We start from the raw sequence: 20,344 nt of genomic DNA on the forward strand, positions 1-20,344 counted from the left end.
GCATTTAATGTTCCTTTGTTCATGCAAAACAGGATTAACAATAACCATCAGCCAGAATTATGTTAAAAATTTTGTTTTGTTGTTTGTTCTGTCATTGATTTAAAGCGGAATGCTTGTGCTTTTGTAACAGTAGACAGAATCCAGGAAAACACTGTACAGTATTGAACAACAAGTAACTAAAAGGCACATACTTTGAAATAATTAGATTTTCTGTTAGGTGTAGCTATTGTGTTGAATTCATTTTGTTTGAAAACAAGTATTACTCTATGTATAGTTTTTGTCCCAGTCTCACTTTCTTTTTGGCGATTCCATTCTTCACCTTCATGTATCCATGACAGATGGGTTCAGAGGTTTTGCTTTACAGCCATTCTTGTCCACAGTTCCTTTAGTCATCCCTGTTATTAGCTATCCTTCTAGCATTTCCCCTTTCTCTCATCTCCATTGTATATAGATTTTCCCCATCTTAAGTACAGTGAATTTTTCCAGACTGCTTGATTCGACCTGTCTTGCCTCATTTCCCCATTTCTTCAGCCATTTTTCTCAAATCTCATTTTCTACCTACTTTTCCTTTAGGTGCCTTTTTCAGTTCATTACCTTTTTCTACACTATTCTGTCCATCTGTTTGTGTTTGGGCTTCCACTCCCTTAGTTCCACTGTGCTCCAGTACCTCTATTCCTATTCTTTGTCCTGCAGTTGATATTTTTTTTCTTCACTCCAGCTGCTTGGCTACAGATTGTTTAGTTTTCTAAGCAACTGACCATTCCATGTCAGAACACCCCTTTGTCCGTCATTGACAGTTAGCTGCTCCCCCCACCTTTGAATAAATAAATTATTTATCATTGCTTTCCTCATATGGTTGGTGAGAGTTTGAGAATCTGAATTTTAGGGCAACTATGAAGTAGATATATATAGTTATAATGCATATAATTTATACTGACCACATTTCTTTATTTAAAATATTTGTTGCCTTCTGTTTCTTGATTTTAAAGCTCACAATGCCACAAAAATTGGTAAAAACAGTTACACACAATCAAATAAACAATAAAAACAGTATATAAAACCTACATCAAGACAGCAGCTACATAAAATAGCATTTAAAATTTCCTAAAATCATTCTAAAATACGATAGTGTCAGAGCTCAGAACAGGAGCAGTCAAAAGTAAGGGCCTTGTCTACAACAAATATTTTTCACATATTTTAAACTGAATGGGATCTTCTGTGTCATTTAAAATACATGGTGCATACTATCTGTTTTTTATAGAAATGAATATGCTGGATGCCTGTGCTTGATAGAAGTATTTATTTTACAGAATATATAGGGAGAAAGCAACACTTTTATGCTGATAATGAGGTCACTTTAAGAGTCTGTCTACACAAGAGGCCTCAGAGCATGTTTGTAAAGTATAGGGAGATGCAATGTTAGCAGGTCAGTGTAGTTAAAAAGACAGAGCTGGCAGAGATCACTCTTCAGAGGGTTTGTTAATTTCATCTTTGCCTCCCCAAAGACTCTGTCAATTTCACCTCTCCAGTCTAAACTGTGTGGGATTGCAACCAGAGGGCCAGGAATGGAAATGGGCTGGAGCTACCTTTTAGAGCCAGGGTTGGACCTGGAGAGGTTACAATGGACTGAAATTTCCCTTCTGGCATTTCACAGCCTCTTCACACAGCTCCAGTGTATAGCAAAGTCTTTGCCTTGCTGCCATCTCTGTCTTTTTAAACTACCCTTCCCTAACGTTGCATCTACCCTGCAACGTGTTCTTCATGTCAGATGTCTAGTGTAGAGAGACGCTAAAAGTACAGACAAAACAAATGTGAAAGCTATTTTAATGAATTGCCATAAGCAGGATAGCAACTCAGATGAAAGGAGATAATTATAAAAAACATATTAATATTTAGAATTTATGTTTCGGGGGCTGGGCCAGCCCAAGCAGAGTAGTCCAAGTCTGGTCTGAGGTCAGAGCACAAATCCCAAGCCAGGAGTGAGTCCAAAGTCCAGAATCCAAAAGCCAGGTCAGGAGGTCCGAAGGTCAGTTGCCAGTCAAAGCAAGAGCTAGACAGAGACAAAGTTGAGGCACAGTCCAAGGATCACGCGGCAAGGCAAGGTTCAGTGCCATGATTGCAGCCAGAGCAGAAATCCAATGTGTTGCTTCCACGCCTCCTGGTCTTCTGTGGCTATGTTTTATAGATGAGCTGGACTTGCAGCTAGCTTCTTGGGAGCTATCCTGTGCTCACTCTCAATCGCTTTCCCCAAGTAGCTGGTGCCTGGCCAGGAGGCGTGCTCTCTGCCGCCTCTCCTGCAGCTCCATACATTGCTTTCGTCTGTGGCGCTCTCTGGGTGAAGCTGGAGGTCTGGGTGTCCTTGGCTGTGCTTCGCCCATGGTGTTAGAGCTGGAGGGCATTGGTGCCTCTGGCTCAGCTACTGACTGGGGACTTTGGGCAATTGGTGGCTAGGCTTCACTGGTGGTATTGAAGCTGGTGTCCAGGCTTCTGGCTCAGCTGCTGGTCATGGACTCTGATCTGCCAGCAGCTGTTCCTCCTGATTACTGGCTTCAGCTGCATCAGGGCTGGCTTGTCTGGTTACATGAGGCTCCTTTTCTTCCGAGGAGTCCTCACTCTCACTGAGCCCCATGAAATTATTATTTTTTAAAAACCAAGTATTTATTGTGTTGTCAATTTTCATTGATTTTATTGTTAAATGATAATATATATGAATTATAATTTTAATGTATAGATTAAATATGTATATTTATCTATGTATTTTGCACATTGTGATTCAGGATTATATAGTAAGATGTATTGTCGAAGGCTTTCACGGCCGGAGAACGATGGTTGTTGTGGGTTTTCCGGGCTGTATTGCCGTGGTCTTGGCATTGTAGTTCCTGACGTTTCGCCAGCAGCTGTGGCTGGCATCTTCAGAGGTGTAGCACCAAAAGACGGAGATCTCTCAGTGTCACAGTGTGGAAAAGGTGTTGGCAGGTCATTTGTATCTACTCAGGAGGGGTGGGGTTGAGCTGAGTCCTCCTGTAAGAGTTTCCCAGGGTGTGGAATGCTAATGGCGGGAGGCTTCACTGTATCCTGAGGAGGTTCTTTTGCATATGAATTGGTGCTTGATGTGCTAGTCTTCTCCGCAGGGCTATTGTCAGGTGTAGAGTGTTTTGTTAGCCTGGCGTTTTTCAGAACTGGAAACCATGCTCTGTTTTGGTGCTACACCTCTGAAGATGCCAGCCACAGCTGCTGGCGAAACGTCAGGAACTACAATGCCAAGACCACGGCAATACAGCCCGGAAAACCCACAACAACCATATAGTAAGATGTTTAGATTATCCAAGTGTTGATTCTGTCCATGGTCTATTTCCTGTCTCTGACAGTAGATAAAGATAGGTGCTCTGGAGACTTTACAACATGTAAAATAATGTTTAAATTACTCCTTACATTTTGAAGTTGGTTGTACTTTAAGTAATCCTCTTGGGCTAAAGTAGATGTTATAGTAAGTGTGTGGTTGCCGTTAAAGACTTCTACTTATTCTGTTTCCTTTCTTCAAAATTGTCAGGTTTGGCCATGGGCATAGCCCTGTGAGGCTCCAACATACCTGACTTCAGCCTTAGGGTATCATCAGAGACTCTGCTGGATCCTGCTCTGTGGAAGGAGTGGAGTGTACCTCACCCTCACACCCTCTCAGTCCACTCACAGGTCCATTCAACCTGACATAATCCCAGCTGTTTTCCATGCCAGCTGGCCTCTTCTTCTTCTTCTTCTTCTTCTTCTTCTTCTTCTTCTTCTTCTTCTTCTTCTTCTTCTTCCTCCTCCTCCTCCTCCTCAACCCACTATACCCTGTGGGTGGACTTCCCTTATATCCCTTCACTCCTTCCTGGCTCCATCTGCCAGCCATGCCCCTCCTTTGCCCTCTAGCCATGGCCCTGGCTGCCTCAAGCAGCCGCACCTGAGGTAGCTAGTCTGTCTGCCTTGGGCAGCCACACCTGTGCTTCCTTGGCTGACTGCCAAGCCTCCTCTGCTCAGTGCTTTAGGCCCTTGGGCAGCCTCCTCTGTTCAGTGCAGCCTCCTCTGCTCAGTGCTTCAGGCCCTTGGGTAGCACCACGTGTGCTTTCTTGGCAGGCTGCCAAGCCTTTTCTGCCCAGTGCTTCAGGCAGCCTCAGCTGACCTCTGTTATTCCCTTCTATCCAGCCTGCAGTCTGGGGTATGGCCCTGTGTTGCTCTGGCTGCCTTCCCTCCCTTGTCGGTAAGGTTGCTGGCTGGCTTACTGGCTGACTGCCCTTGCTTTCTGAGCCTTCTTTCTTGGAGCTGTTCCCTTCCTGGTGGTCCTCATTCTCCAGGCCTGTCCCTTGGGCCTCCCACCGAAGGGTGGGGATAGTTGGCTTCCATTTGCCCTGCCTGACTCTCTGTGGCTTGAGTGTTGCTCTGCCCTCCTGAGGCTGGGGTGTCTCTCTTTCCCACTTTGTTGTCAGCCTGTTCTGGTCCTGGGTGTCTGTTGGTGTGTCTGGGTAGCTGTCCCTCAGCTGCCTCCCATCCCCTTCTTCTGGCAAGTCTGGGGGCTGAGCCCCAGACCCCGGACACAAATATCTAATTCATGATTTGATGTCATTGTTTTCTTTATTTCAGTACCAGATGTCATTGACTGCCGATGGTTGGGGACGTAGGGATAATAACATGGAATGCTGAGATATCAGTATCATGGCATAAGATCAGTTTTACAAGGTCTTTTAAAAGGAGCAGGCTTTTGTTTCCAAACAAAATCCGCAGGGTCCTTCTGCATTTGTAATAATGGGGATATGCTTTTGCCTCTACAGATAATCTTTCCCTCATTAATGCCACCTTAGTTCTTCATCTCAAAGAAACTTTGCTATATAGAGACAGATATGTTTCGCATCAGTCATTTCATTTTCTCTATTTATCCATAAAATGTTGAAGTCAATGGATGTATCATGTATTTCAAGCTATTTTAAAGAAAAGAGAACCTCTTGAAAAATAATTCTTGTGAACACTGTTATTATTGGCTATAATTTCACTGTGACTTTTTAGTGAAATTGTTTTTATAGTTAAATTTTTGTTTTGGGAACAGCAGTTAGTCTGAAATTGTATACTATCAGGAAGTATGTGGCTTAGCTCTTGCAGGGCTTAAATCCCAGATTGCATTTTCAAAGCAATGAAATTGAATGAGAGTTCTACTGTGATTCCACAAGACTCTTGGGTATGGTATCACTAAGCGCACTTTTGGGTAAGTACATTGTAGACCCCATACACATCCAGTCTTGGTCAAAGAAGATATAGCTGCAGGCCAGCAATCATGTGAACTGGCCCCAAATACAACGTGAAAATAGATAGTTTTCATATATTGTATCTTTTTTTTCTTTTACAGAAAATTCTTTGCCAAAAACAAAATTACATGAAGACAGTGTTATCTCATCATACAATGTAAACACAAGCTATCCAGGGCTTACAACAGGAAATGGACTCTCAGAGTCACCAGCAGGGTCTAAGGATCATGGGAATGTACCCATAATTGTACCATTAATTCCACCACCTTTCATAAAGCCACCAGCAGGTAAAACTTATTATTTTTAGACTTTGAAATATTGCAACAACCTCATCAGTTCTGTTCTTGTTAGGTAAAGTTTCCTCATAAAATGTTCTACTTACAGCTGTAAATAATTAATTATATTACTGTAGCATGGCAGGAGGATAAAAACCATTTTTAAAATGTGTTTTTAAATATGTTGTTGTTGTAAATATGCATGATCTAACAAAGTTAAGCACTTTGAGGACATACCAGTTTGAATGAGAGATACATAAGCATAGAGTTAATTCTTCCAGTCAAATTAGTTATGTCTAAAATTGCTTAATTTGGAGTGGATACATCTACCCAGGTTTGCCAGTTTGAGACACCAAGAAGGGTTTTGTTCTTTTATGAGTTTTTTAGAACCTAAAATTCTACTAGATGTAGCTTTTCTATTCAATATAGCACTTTGACATAAAAGCTAAATGTGATGAAATGTTTGTTTCGAGGAAAAGTTGTTTTGAAAGCTAATTCATAGAATTCATAGTTATGAGACTGTTTGACTTTTGAAAACCAGAATATAGGTTGACAAGGCATCTGAGTTGTATAAGTGCTCCAGTGCACTCATTGGTTCTAGAAAAAGGGAAATGGCAAACATTTTAACTTTTTCGTAACTGTATGAGGAATTATAATGTCCTGCATATTCCAAAGCATCTGGATGATGTAAACGAATCTATGCTTTAACAACCTAACCATTGAACTGACCCATGGGTATAAATAAGCCTTATTCCCTTCAAAGTGAAGTTTAATGGAGTATAATAGTAGAACAGTGTAACAAGCAGTGTGCTGGAATTATTTACACAATTTAAGTGAAGTCTGTTAAGTTTTAAATCCAAGTATGTATTTTAACAATCCCAGAAATATGCTTAATATTCTATGTCTAGCATGTTGACAAACACATCTTGGGAAATAGTCTTTCAGTTCCTACTGAAATGCTTGTGTATTGTCTCTGAGGGACTTTATATGATCAAATATACCATGGGGAGATTATTCTGAAACATTTTATATTTTTATGGCATTCATCATGAGCAATTCTGTTACTGCAGCATTCTTCAAGGTTTATATGAGGTATGATTCATGAGCACTGGGTGCTGTTTTTTTCATAATCTGCAAAAGTAACGTTATGGCTGCACTAGGGTGTTTAATTGCTATGTTATTATTTACTGTTGTGCACACTGCAATAATTGTTGAATTTATATAACAGCAGACTCAACTGTGTATCTGTTTAAGTCAATGGGAGTTTTGTTGTACTCTGTTAACTGAAGGCAGAAATAGACCTAATACAGGCTCAACATACAGCAAGGAATATTGCTAAATAATGACTAAAGAGTTTAGAACGCAATCATCTATATGTATACCAATTCTTTCGCAATCCCATGGATACAGAGTGGAATATAGAATTCCCTAGACACAGTTGAAGACCACTCTTACATGCAATGTACATGTGACTAACTAACCAGTATATATAACTTGTCACTTAAAATCAGCCACTATACCAGGAGACTGGAGAATAGCAAAAAGAACCGATTTTTAAAAAGGGGTCCCTGGAGAACCAGGAAATTGCAGGCCAGTTAGTCTAACATCTGTCCCAGGCAAATTAGTAGAAACTGTAATCAAAGATTGAATCATTAAGCATGCTAAGGGAAAATCAGAATGGCTTCTGCAGAGGGAAGTCCTGCCACCAAACTTTTGGAGTTCTTTGAGACAGTAAACAAGCATGTAAATAATGGTGGCTTGGTAGATGTTATATACTTGGACTTCCAAAGGCTTTTGACAAGGTGCCTCACCAAAGACTCTTAAGTAAATTTAGCAGTCATGGGATACAAGGACAGGTCCTATTATGGATTAAAAATTGGTTAAACAACAAGAAGCAAGAATAGGAACAACAGAAAGCAAGTAAGAAGAAATGGACAGTTCTCAAAGCAGAGGGAAGTAAGCAGTGGGGTTCCCCAAGGATGTATTGGAGCCAGTGCTATTTAATGTGTTCATAAATGATCTGGATCTGGGGGTTAGCAGTGCAGTGGCCAAGTTTGCAGATGACACAAAACCAAGGCCAACTGAAGAGCTCCAGGAAGGTCTCCACAAATTGGGTGAGTGGGCAACAATGTGGCAAATGAAGTTCAATGTAAGGAAGTGTAAGGTGATGTACACGGGAACAAAAACTTTAAAGTAAATGCTAATGTGGTCTGAACTTGCTGAAACTGAAAGGGAAAGATACCTTGAGGTTGTAGTGAATAGCTGAATGAAAATGTTTACCCCGTGTGTCACATCATTGAAAAAGGCAATCTCTATGCTACAGATTATAAGGATTGGGTTGAAACTAAAAAGCCAATATTATATTGCCTCTATATTATAATGGTCCTGTATAGATTTATGGTGCAGCCTCATTTGGAATACTGTGTGCAGTTTTGGTGACCATATCTCAAAAAGGATATTGCAGATCTGGAAAAAGTATAGAAGAGGGTAACCAAGATGAATAAGGCATTGGAGCACCTTTCCTATCAGGAAAGACTGAAGAGTCTGGAACTTTTCAGTTTAGAAAAGAGACAACTCAGGGTGGGGGACATGATAGATGTTTATAAAATTATGTATGGGAGGTAGAGTGGACAAAGAGAACCCTTTCTCCCTTTCCCAAAATAATAGAACTTGTGTATATAACTGCCAATGAAGTTGATGGGCAGTAGATTCAGGACAGCCCAAAAGGAAATACTTCTTTACTCAACGAGTGGAATTTGCTGCCTGTAGTAAAGATCATACCCTGGCCTGGATAGCCCAGGCAAGCCCAATCTCATCATATCTCAGAAGCTAAGCAGAGTCAGCCTTGGTTAGTAATTGTTTGGGAAGCTTCCAGAGAAGACTAAGGTTGCCAAGGCAGGCAACAGCAAAATACCTCTGTTAGCCTTTTGCCTTGTAAAACCCAGCAGGGGTTACCATAAGTCAACTATGACTTGATGGCACTTTCCACTACCACTGGTGAAGGCCACTGCCATAAATGACTTTGAAATGGGATTAGACAGATTCACCTCCCAATCCTAAAAGGAGGGGGAGGCTGAAAAGGCTCTGTCTATCAGTGGCTACAAGCCATATTGACTAAAGAAAACTCCACATTCAGATGCAATAAAGTCAAGAATACCAGTGCCAAGAGGCATCATCAGGGGAAAGCCTCAGCTTCTATGTCCTGCTTTTGGCCTTCCAGAGTAACTGGTCGTCCGTAGTGTATTTTATATTTTTTTAGTTCTGTTTTTAATGGCGTATGTTTAACTGATAGTTTTATAAACTCCTTTGAAGACAGCAAAATGCATAGAGGCAGCATATTGGAATAAATCTACTTTCCTCACCTTTCCTCCCTTGGTCTGTACTTGGTGAAGCCCTCTTCTCTGGCATCCTCAGTGGCCATAGTGCGACGAAGGCTGTTGGTCTAGATGGACTACTGGTCTGATCCAGCAGGGCTCTTCTTATGTTTTTATGACAATGCCAGGTTCAACTGCTGGAATTTGGATGAGTCTCTGATACCCAAATAAATCTCCTTAATTTGTTGGGGGAATTAGCATTAAATGAGACATAGTGAGAGAGGCTAATTGGGATTCTCCACCTATGTATATGGGGATTGTTCCCTTAGAGAACTCTCAAATAAACCCTTCTTCTGGAAGGGTTTCTTTATTAACAGAGGAATAAAAGGCAAGCATACAGAAAACATGCATAGCATACACACAGAGCTAACTAAGAAGAGAATGAAGAAATGGGAAAGCAGTGTTGGAGGAAGGGTGACAATGATCAGTTTTGGAGAGAAGAGGAGGTCTGTGGAGGAGCAATGTCCAAGACTTATTGCAAGGGGTTTATGATATTTCATATTCACAGGGCCGGATCTATGGTTGCCGGCGCCCAGGGCAACCGAAGACAGGCCACTTGTGCACGTGCAAATGGTGCGGGTGGCCTCCCAGCCACCCGTGCTGCCTTTTGCCCGCCCCACAGGACAGGGGGCGTGCGCCAAGCATGCCCCCTGTCCTACCACCCGTGTGCTCCTGGGGCTGGCAGCTACGCCCGGCAGCCCCTCTTTGGTGGTGCCGGGGGAAGTCTACCCCCCCTGCCCCCCCGTCGATCCAGCTCTGCATATCCATATACTGCTCTTTTAGCATGGGGAAGGAGGTCTAACTGCTAACAGTTCAGCTGTATAGAAACAGAAGACTGGGTCTCTGCTTTTAAGAATCAGAGGGGCACATAGAACATTTTCTACCTGCAGCTTCTGTCTGTGAAATCTGTTATCTCAACCAAAGTCCAGTTCCTGAAGTGAGCCAGATTGGGAGGAAAGCAGTTGGCAGAGGAAAGTAACCCCTGGATGTTGGGAGGTTTCAGTGGCTCCATGTTGCCTTTAAAATTTCAAAGAAGTGTAGAATTTGGAATTATTTGTTTATACTTTTTTCCGCATTTGTTTATCCAGTTTTCCACATGGGGACAGGCTTGTATAGCTTTCCTATTTCTGCTCCAGCTACTGATACAATACAGTGGCAATGAGGCTTTCACATGGCAGGTTTCCCTTTTGTTTCTCTGCCCCTGTCCCTGAGCAATGGTCATTCCCTACACCACAACAGGACCTTTTCAGTTTTGTTTTGAATCAGCAATTGAATGTCATTATATTGTTGTAACAGTCTGTGCATTGGGTTCTCTTCATTCCCAACTTTCATTTTTTTAAAAGTAAGTCTTTAGCCATCAAAATCTTAACAAGAATATGTCAACACATATGAAAAAAAAAAAGGCCAACAGACTGGAAATGCTTGATCTACATTCAGCCCTTTGACAAGTGTGGGAGCACATGCCGGGCCACCTTTTGACCCGTGTGAAGACGTCACTTCCCAGAAGTGACATCATCATGCATGCCAGGAGCTCGCATGTGAGGAGATACACGGAAGACTTCAGAGCAGGGGTCATTTCGTAGAAAAAGAGCTGGAGGAACTCTTTAGCAGAACTCTTTAGCAGAACTCATTAGCATATGCCACGCCCCTTGCCATCACCAAGGGCATAACTGATTTGCATATGCCACACCCCCTGACATCACCTATCCTGGCTGTTCTGGACCCAATCCTGGCCATTCAGGGCCGAAATTGGGTCCAAAATGGCAAAAAGGGGCTGAAAATGGCTGAAAAGGGGCCCAAAATGGTCAGGATCGGGCTGCTGCTGAGTGGGAGAGTGATCCACCACTCATCAGAGGCCCAATCTGGGCTGTTTCGGCCCCAATCCAGGCTGAAACGGGCCCAAAATGGCCGAGAGTCAGGTGGGCAGGGCTACCTGACATGTGACCTCTTTGGGGAACTGCCGGAACTGTGTTCTGGCGCGTTCCCCCTCGAAATGAGCCTTGCTTCAGTGGGTAAGTGCCAGGCTTCCAATCCCCCACCAGGAGACTCAAGGGATCTGGCAACCCTATTGTTACAATATCCTTCTTTTGGTGTTTCTTGCATGTTCCTTGCATGCCTTAGTATTCGTGCTAAACTCTGCTCATTTTTTTCCTGTCATGATTGTTTTCTTCTTTTTATATTTCCTTATATTGGCTCATCTTATTTGGACAGTGTAAGCGTCTCTTATTACTTCTGGTCTTTGCAATCACTCTTCCTTACTTTTTCCTTGTTCTGTTTCTCAGATTCTTTATTAATCAAAAAGTAACTTTCTGTCAGAACCCAATGTGCTATTCTTGAATGAGGCCTCCCATCCCCTTTCCTACTCCGTAGATGTGGAATATTCCTCTGTCCTCAACACAACTGGTTCCTTCTCATATCTATCCTTTCTTGCCTTTCCGATGTCATTGTTCCTATTTGCATTTGGCATATTAACCCCTTCCTTCCCAATTCCCTGTACGTTTCATGTTTGCCTTGTTATACTGTATACTTGTGGGCAGGGCTGTCTTTTTAATTTCTGTATGGAACTTAGTATAGTGGTAGGAAGCTATCCTAATGATACATTTTGATGAGGAGAATGTTTGTGCAATGTAGAAAAATGACAATGGTAGAGATTGCAGAAATTAAGTTAGATAAAATTTGAATCCCTGTTTATAAGTAACCAAATATGTCTTCATCAAATGTGTCTGCATGGTTTCCAAAGTAAGGATGGTGACGGTGGGCTTTTCTGCACTGGGTTTGTGTCCCAGCTTCATATCTTAACTGCATGGTTTTCCCCTTCACTTAAACACATTTGTTTTCATTTGTTGGTCCTGCTTTCCTGAGTGTTTTTCCCATGATTTTTGTGTTTTGTTTTTTTTTTGGGGGGGGGGGAGGGAATTAGGCAGTTAACCAAGATGGAGCAAAAATCTTGTAACACATCTGCTGTGAATGTGAATCTTCTTTATTGGATAGGCACAATGATCTGTAGAAGATTTGGTACACAGGAGGGGAGTTTTCAACTCTTTAAAACCAGTACATGTACATTTACAGGCTTAAACTGGGCACTATATGTCCGTGTGTGCTGATATTTTTGAGTTTTTCTTTAAAATCTGGTTTCTTAACTCATGAACAAAAAATTCATGGAAGCGGGGGTTCTCAAAATAAGTGCTTTAAAATAAACTGGAAAGTTGCACTTTTACCAAAAGATTAGCTTTCCATCTAGGGTTGATTTCAATGGGTTTAGACTGGAGTAAATCTATTTAGGGCTTCATTGTTAATCCCTCAGTCCTATTGGCAGTCTTTCAGATTCATATTTTTTGCTATTGTTGTGAAATAACAGTGGCATTCTCAGAGCAAAAATATCAGCACTGCAAATCTGCTTAAAATTAACTACTTAGTTTTCGTGTATCTGTAAAATGCCTCTTATTATTGTTGTATCGTGGTTGCGGTGTTCCTAATCTGAAAGACCGAGGTTCACATCCTCATTTTGCATGAGAAGCTTGTTAAGTGACCTTGGGCCACTCACACTCCGCCTCATTGTCTTTACAGGGTGGTTGTGAGGATAAAATGCAAAAGGGGCAAATGTTTTAAGCCACTAGGGTCCCCACTAGGGGTGTGCGATTCGGGTTTCGGATTCATGGAGAAGTACCGGAATCAGACCCGATTCGCAATGTTTTGGGACTTCAGAATCGGGCCCAGAATCAAAGCTTCCTGAAGCGATTGGTATTGTTTTGGGAAGCTTTGGGTCAAAGGGTTTCAATGCCCCTTTCCATGCTGCTGCAAAGCAGCTGATCCAGCTGGCTGGGGTTTAAATGCCCCTTTGCTACCCCTCACTTCAGTATGCTCTGAATCTTTATGGAGCATACCAAAGTAAGTTAAATACCAGATTCTGGCAATTCCAGATTTTTTCCCAATTTTTTTTTGATGGGGGGGGGTACACACCCCTGGTCCCCATTGAGGAGAAAAGTGAGGTGTGAATATGTAAATAGAGTAAATAAATAAAATCATACGATTTGGCTGCTACAATGTTTTGCTATTGCTAGGGCAAGAATATGTGCTAATAAGTAGGAGGCTTGTGGCACTTTAAAGAAGGGCTTTATGCACCAAAACTTTATTTGAGCTGTGAGCACTTCCTTTTGTACAAGAGCTCATTGAAAATAATTGCAAAGAGTCCAGTAGCACCTTTAAGACTAACTAACTTTACTGCATCATAAGCTACATAAGGATGGGGGTCAATTAGGATAATCTGTCCAAGGAGGTTGATTGATTCAGAGGGGATCCTGATGTTTCTTGAGACTTTTCTGGCCTGCAAGTGTGGCACTCCTGCTGCAGGCCTGGTTGATCTGAGGAATATGGACATGATCTGGGTGTGGACATGGTTGTCCCTGAGTGCCTTCTTTCCTTCCATGGAGTGCGGAATGCTGCTTGGTTTACTAACAGTTGGGCAGACTGTTAGAGTCCAAATGGGAAAAAATTCTAAGTAATGTGACTGAACACCAGTAAGAGCACATTTTCATCTTTACTCTGTGGCAGTGATGACAGCGAAGCAAATGTGTTTTTCTGTCACCATTGTATTTGCATAATGCCATCTGGTGGAGCTTTTCTGGGTTGTAAAGGGACTTTTATCACAAAACCCAGAGTATTTGACCCAGAAAACAAACCAACCTATTCTGATTCCTTTGCAATGCATTTTGCAGAAAAAAGTGCTTGCATATGCCATGATTTAGACACCACAGTTGAAATGGTTCAATCTCGGCATGTTATTAGACTGCAGTCTGGTCTGAGTTGTATAGATGACTAGAGCACACTGACTTGGTGAGGCCCGGTGAAGTAGAAAAGGTCCTTCTAAATGTGCACCCCTTCAGTCTTGACTAGAGATGGGCATGAACCTGAATACGAACCAAAAAAACCCACAAACCAGCCCAGTTCGTGGAAACTCGTTTGCACGAACTTCGTTTCCACGAACTTCCATGAACTGGTGTACTGGTGCGTTTGGTTTGTTTTAAAACAGCAATGCCCCTTTCCCTGTTGCTGCAAAGCAGCAGGGAAAGGGGCATTTAAACTCACTGATCAGCTGCTTGTCTGGGAGATCCCCAACAAGCAGCTGATCATTTAAACAGCGGGGCTTGGCTGCCCGGCCAGGAGTTCCCGGCCAACCAGCCAAGCCTCACCTGCTCTTTAAATGGGGCCCAGTTTAAATGGCCATTTCCCCACCTCTCTGAGTGGCAGGGAAATGGCCATTTAGAGAGTGGGTGGGGCTTGGTTGGCCAGCCAGGAGTTCCCAGCTCAGAGCAGTGGGGAAATGGCCATTTAAACTGTAGGGTTTGGCTAGCCGTCTGGGAACTCCCGGCCAGCCAGCCAAGCCCCACTCACAGTTTAAATGGCCATTTCCCTGCTGCTGGGATCTCCCTGACAAGCAGCTGATCCGGGGGTTTAAATGCCCCTTTCTCTGCCACTGCTAAGTGGCCAGAAAGGGGCATTTAAACCCAACGAACCACGAACCACAAACTGGTTTGTGAACTTGCCCCAGTTCGTGGGAGTTTGTGGTTCCTGGTTTGTGAAAATGCCATGAACTACGAATCACGGTTCAGTTTTTTTGTGGTTCGTGCCTATGTCTAGTCTTGACCCTTTCCCCTCATAGCTAATAGTATCATGCCAAGCTGGGTTGGTTGACTGGATCCAAGAGGCAATTAATGCCTCTTTGCAAAATGTAGTCGTTCTGTCTGCTTCAAAAGAAGTGACTGTGAGATCCCTCCCTGAAGAAGGCGTCCCTGAACCCAAATGGCCTAAATAACTAACACCCAGCGGCTAATATTCCATTTTTGGGCAAGTTGCTTAAGCAGATAGCAGCTACACAGCTTCAGGCAGTCTTGGAGGAGACAGATCCATTTCAATTTTGTTTCAGGCCTGGCTTTGGTATACAAAGGGCCTTGGTTGCTCTGACTAATGACTTCCACTGAAAAAATGACAGCAAGTACATCTCTGTTGATTCTTCTGGACCTCTCAGCAGCTTTTTATACCATCAGCCATGGTATCCTTCTGGAACTGCTGGCTGGGCTGGAAGTTCTGCTCTTATTTGACGAAAGTATCCCACGTGACACGGGAAGACTGTTGCTCAGATGCTGCCTGAGTAGCTTGTTATAATGATATTTTCCATCTATATTCCATCTCAGATTATTCCCATGGTGTCCCTCAGGACAGCACCAATATTTGATTGGGTGTTCAAATATGATGCCGCCTCAAACAATCAGTCTTCAGCTCCAAATTTTCATCCTGGTATAAACTATTTGAAAGGGACCATGCCAGAGCTTCCTGTTTTACCAGCACCATAATCTCAGAATAGTACTTACATCTGTCTGGTTTCAGACTATGCCAGCATCTTTGCTTGACAGTTGCTATTCCTGAAAACCATTTACGTCATGCTTTTGTATATGTGGTGTTTCAGTTCTGGAGGATTTATCCCCTTATATTCTATTCTACAGAGATTTTCCTTATTTGGATGTCAACCTGTTCATATCATACAGAGTGCTGTTGTTTGTTTCGGCAACTAGGAAAATATGGGCAAAAGTTGCATCCGAAGTTCCATGTTTTTACTTGAGAATGTTTACTTTTGGTTCTTTAAGTGTTGATATTTATTTTTTTCCTTTTAATTCACTCTGTTTGTAGTGGCCTTTAGCTATACATAATAAACATCTTTTGTACCCTGAATAAAGTGTTCCAAATGAGTCCGCGCAGCATAGATCTGCATGGGACATTATAATACTGGATGTTTTATTTGGTGGCTTTATTTTCAATCCCTTTCCTAATAATACCTAGCATCAAGTTTGCCTTTTTCACTGCTGTGGCAAGCTGTGTTGACATTTTTATTGAGCTAACCTCTATTGATCCGGAGGTATATTTTCTTCATGATTTCAGCAAATTCAGACCCTATTAGCATATACTTAAAGTTAGGATTTTTTGTTTTAACGTGATTACCTTCATTTTCTACATGTTCCCCACTTAAGAAATTTGTGTAGGTTCTCCTGCATCTCTTTGTTTTGTACCATCCTGAATAATTTTATGTCACCTGCAAACTTGACCACTACACTGCTCACCTCCAGTTCCAGATAGTTTATAAACAAATTAAATAGCACTGGCCCTAATATTGATCCTTGTGAGACCCACTGCTTAATTCCCTCCATTGCAAAAACTGTCAATTTATTCCTACTCTCTGCTTCCTTTCATTCTTATTCCATAAAATGACCCATCCTTGTATTCCCTGACTGTTAAGCTTACTTAGAAGTCTTTTGTTGTGACATCTGGTCAAAAGCCTTTTGAAAGTCTAAGTATATAATGTCTGCTGGGTCACCCTTACCTTCATGTTTGGTCACTTTCTCAAAGAACTGCAAGGGGTTGGTGAGTAGAGATGGGCACGGACCAGCATTTGCCTACGGACCGCCAGTTTGGGGTTCGTGGGCTTCCATGAACCATGGTCCACAAACTTTTAACGGACCAGGCCCGGTTCGAGAACCGGTTCGAGAACCAGTTCGAGTCAGAAAAGGCCTTGGTTTTCCCACAGATTTTCACTTCAGTCGACTTTCCCCACCAAAGGTTCTCATGTAACGCTCCTCGATTATCACTTTTCCAAAGAGACAAACAACAACTTCCCCTCCCCTATTCTGACTGACCCTTACCCACCCTTGGGGGAAGGAGAGAGACTTGTGCTCCTGTCCAGGAGAGGTGGCTGCCCACAAAACCCACCTACATGGGGCTGCATCAACAAGAGATGCCCTCCCCGGGGGCGGGGAGACCAACTCTCCATGATGGGAAATGAAAGGATGTACTTGAGTGAAAGCCAACTCCGCAACAGGATCATGTAGCAATTCAAAGACCCCTTGCTGGAATGGAAGGCATGGGAGGGATGGAAAGGATGTCTTCCACACCTTGAGGGAAGGAAACTTATGCTACCCTGTTCAGAGGGAGCCTCTTTGGGCAGTGGACGAGTCCCACCTTAGTGACGTGGTGTGTCAGCTTGCTTGCTATCAAGCAAGCTGACCTGGGCCACTGTCCTACTTCTCACTGGACTTTGGGGATTGACCCTCAGAGGGGCCCTTGCGCTCGCAAGAGCAGGACGGTCACCGATGAAACCCACTTCACCGAACGTGATGCAGTCCATCAAGGAAGCTCATCATGTGCTTTAGACTGTTTTGTCAGCATACAAATCATATCAAGAAAAAGAGGAGGTACTTAGAAGGTGCCAGGGACAGGGCTTGTCGTCGGGAGGAGGATAATATATGTTTGTAAAGCTCAGTCATCATGTGCCTTACACTGTTTCATCGATATAAAAATACAAATCCACTATTTAGGGAGTGAAAAAGGCTTAGAAAGAAGTGAAGCAGACAGAGCCCCCCAAAACCTGCTGCCAGTGGTTCTAGGGTGGGTGTTTCACAGAGGCCAGTAGCAGTCTTCCCTTTGCACCTCAAAAGCCAGGCTGGAAATATCCCCCCAACTCACCCACTATTTAGGGAGTGAAAAAGGCTTAGAAAGAAGTGAAGCAGACAGAGCCCCCCAAAACCTGCTGCCAGTGGTTCTAGGGTGGGTGTTTCACAGAGGCCAGTAGCAGTCTCCCCCTTGCACCTCAAAAGCCAGGCAGGAAATGTCCCCCCAAGTCACCCACTATTTAGGGAGTGAAGGGCTTAGGAAGCAGTGCAGCAGAGAGAGCCCCCCAAAGCGAGCTGCCGGTCACCAGAGAGTAGGTGTTTCACAGAGGCTAGTAGCAGCCTGCCCTGCACCTCAAAAGCCAGGCAGGAAATGTCCCCCCAAGTCACCCACTATTTAGGGAGTGAAAGGCTTAGAAAGATATCAAGCAGAGAGAGCCCCCAAAGCAAGCTGCCAGTCATCAAAGAGTGGGTGTTTCACAGAGGCCAGCAGCAGTCTCCCCCCTGCACCTCAAAAGCCAGGCTGGAAATGTCCCCCTAAGTCACCCACTATTTAGGGAGTGAAAGGCTTTGAAAGGAGTGAAGCAGAGAGCCCCCCCCCCAGAGCAAGCTGCCGGTCACCAGAGAGTAGGTGTTTCACAGAGGCCAACAGCAAACTGCCCTGCACCTCAAAATCCAGGCTGGAAATGTCCCCCCAAGTCACCCACTAAAAGGGCTTTGAAAGGAGTGAAGCAGTGAGAGCCCCCCAAAACGTGCTGCCGGTCATCAGAGAGTGGGTGTTTCACAGAGCCTAATAGCAGTCTTCCTCCCCTTGCATCTCATCAGCAGCCAAAAAAGAACGTGGGGGAATGAAGGCAAGAACTCAAGCAGACAACGCCCAAAGCTGCCTTGCACCCACTGTGGGTCTGTGAGTGGGGTGGCGTCAGAGCACAATAGAACCCACTGGCAACCCAGAAAAAAGGAAGAGATTTAGGAGGGGAGGGGGGATTAAGCCCGAGAAGAACCCAAGGACTCAAAACGCAGAAAGAAATCAGAGTAACCCGATAGTGCAGTAAAAGGATTTTTTAAAAAGTGCTCTAGAATAGAAAGGAGGAGAAAAAAATTAAACAGGAATGGAGAAAAGAGAAAGCTCTCTTGCACCAGAAGCCCCAAAGTCCTAAGGCACAAGCCGCGCTCTCACACACACAAAAAAAACTTCCCCACAGCAAGCAGTTGCTAAGCTTAGAAGCTAACTCGCGTCCCCGCGCCAGCAAAATGGAGCAGAGCTTCGGGTGCTTTGTCTTTTATGCAGAAAGGCTGGTGATCTCTGTTTGGCTGACAGAGCTGCCAATCAAGGTTTCCTGGGCTAAGATTGGTGTGTTCCAAACGGGGAAGGTGACTCCACCGTTGCCTAGGAAATTGTTTGAGCGGGAATCCTGGCATGACGGGCCAACGGACACACGGACAGAAAGCCCCAATGTTCGGCGCTTTCGTGAGAAAAACACAAGCCCACAGCCCGCGTGTTCGCGAAGCACGAACTGGGTAAGTTCGTGACGAAATTAGGTCCGTTATGCGGACTGTGCCCACCTCTATTGGTGAGGATGAAGATTTTTTGTTGCTTTATTTTGTAAATGTTTCCAGAATATACAGCTTTACTCAGCTATAGCTTTAATCAGTGCACATCTGGACAAATCATTCATAGTTTTGGGTTGGTTATTGTCAATATGCTGATTATATCTCCTGGTGACACAGTAGAGGTCCTGAGCTGCTGCCTGCCTGCTGTGGTTAATTGGTTAAGAACAAATTGAAACTGAGATTCAGTGTGATATAGTGGTTAGAATGTTGGACCAGGATCTGGGAGACCGAGGTTTGGATCCCTGCGCTGCCATGGAAGCTTGCTGGGTGACCTTGTGCCAGTCACTCTCTTCAGCCTATCCTACTTTACAGGGTTGGTTTGAGGATGAAATGGAAGAGAGTAGAATGAGGTAAGCCATCTTGAGTTCCCATTAGGAAGAACAGGCAGGACATAAATAAAGCAAATAAATAAACAAAAATAAAAATTAAGCTCTGGAAAGACAGAAGTTATGCTGGTTGGGAAGGCAGAGATCTTGAAGGATCCTGTGCTCCCCACTTTTGATGGAGTTCAGCTGATCCTTGCTGATCCAGTTAAGAGCCTTGGTCTTATTCTGGTTCCAACATTACTACTGCAGATGCAAGTTAATGTTAATACAGCTGCAAAAAGCTTTCTTTCAACTTCTGACTTCTACAAACTATGCAAAACTGACTTATTCAAGAGGACTTTTGTACATAGGTGATAGGGTTGTACTGAAACAAAATGGTTCAGAAAGTTACCTGGGTAAAGGGTTCGGGACTGTGGTCTATACTGTGTATAGCTCATACTGCCTGCTGCTGTAAGTCGGATCTTATTTTGTAGTTTTTGCATTGTTTAACACATTATGTAATATTTATAAGTTGCTTCAGTTCTGTTTTCAGATTTCTGGTTGGTTCCAGATTTCTACAATACAAATCTTATTTCATTGTTTGTTGGAACAGCATGATCTGAGTCCAGTGGCACCTTAAAGATCAACATATTTTTCAGGGTCTCTCTAAGGTGTCACTGGACTCAAATCCTGCTGTCATACTTCAGATCTACACAGCTGCCTACCTGAAATTGCTTATTGGATGCTTCATCCTGTTGACCGTATTGAGTTACTCAGTGTAACCCACCTTGAGTAAGAAAGGTGGACTATATATAATGTTAATGAACAAATAAATAAGATTATTACCTATAGTACTGTATGGGATAATCAAAAGCATTAGCTGAGAATATTGTTGGTGACAGAAGATGAACTACAAAGTTGTTGTGTATGTTTATTTATTTAAAGTTTTTGCTTGCTGTACTTGCCATTAAAATACTTGAGGGTAGCATTTGTTACTTACTACCTGTGGTATATGAGCATGTTTGTCTAGACAGTGATACTCAGTGCGTGGCTTGGTAACCACATATG

General features: G+C 43.2%; 1 protein-coding gene across 1 annotated transcript in view; it reads left to right on the plus strand.

Annotated features, from left to right (window-relative positions):
- Positions 1 to 20,344, plus strand: part of SOBP (sine oculis binding protein homolog) — a 255,682-nt gene that overhangs the window by 22,858 nt on the left and 212,480 nt on the right. The window contains exon 3 of the mRNA XM_055000153.1: positions 5,375 to 5,560. Within this exon, the coding sequence (XP_054856128.1) occupies positions 5,375 to 5,560 (186 nt within the window). The remainder of the gene's footprint in view (positions 1 to 5,374; positions 5,561 to 20,344) is intronic.

This window comes from Eublepharis macularius, chromosome 1 (genome assembly GCF_028583425.1).
Source record: "Eublepharis macularius isolate TG4126 chromosome 1, MPM_Emac_v1.0, whole genome shotgun sequence".
Taxonomy (NCBI): domain Eukaryota; kingdom Metazoa; phylum Chordata; class Lepidosauria; order Squamata; family Eublepharidae; genus Eublepharis; species Eublepharis macularius.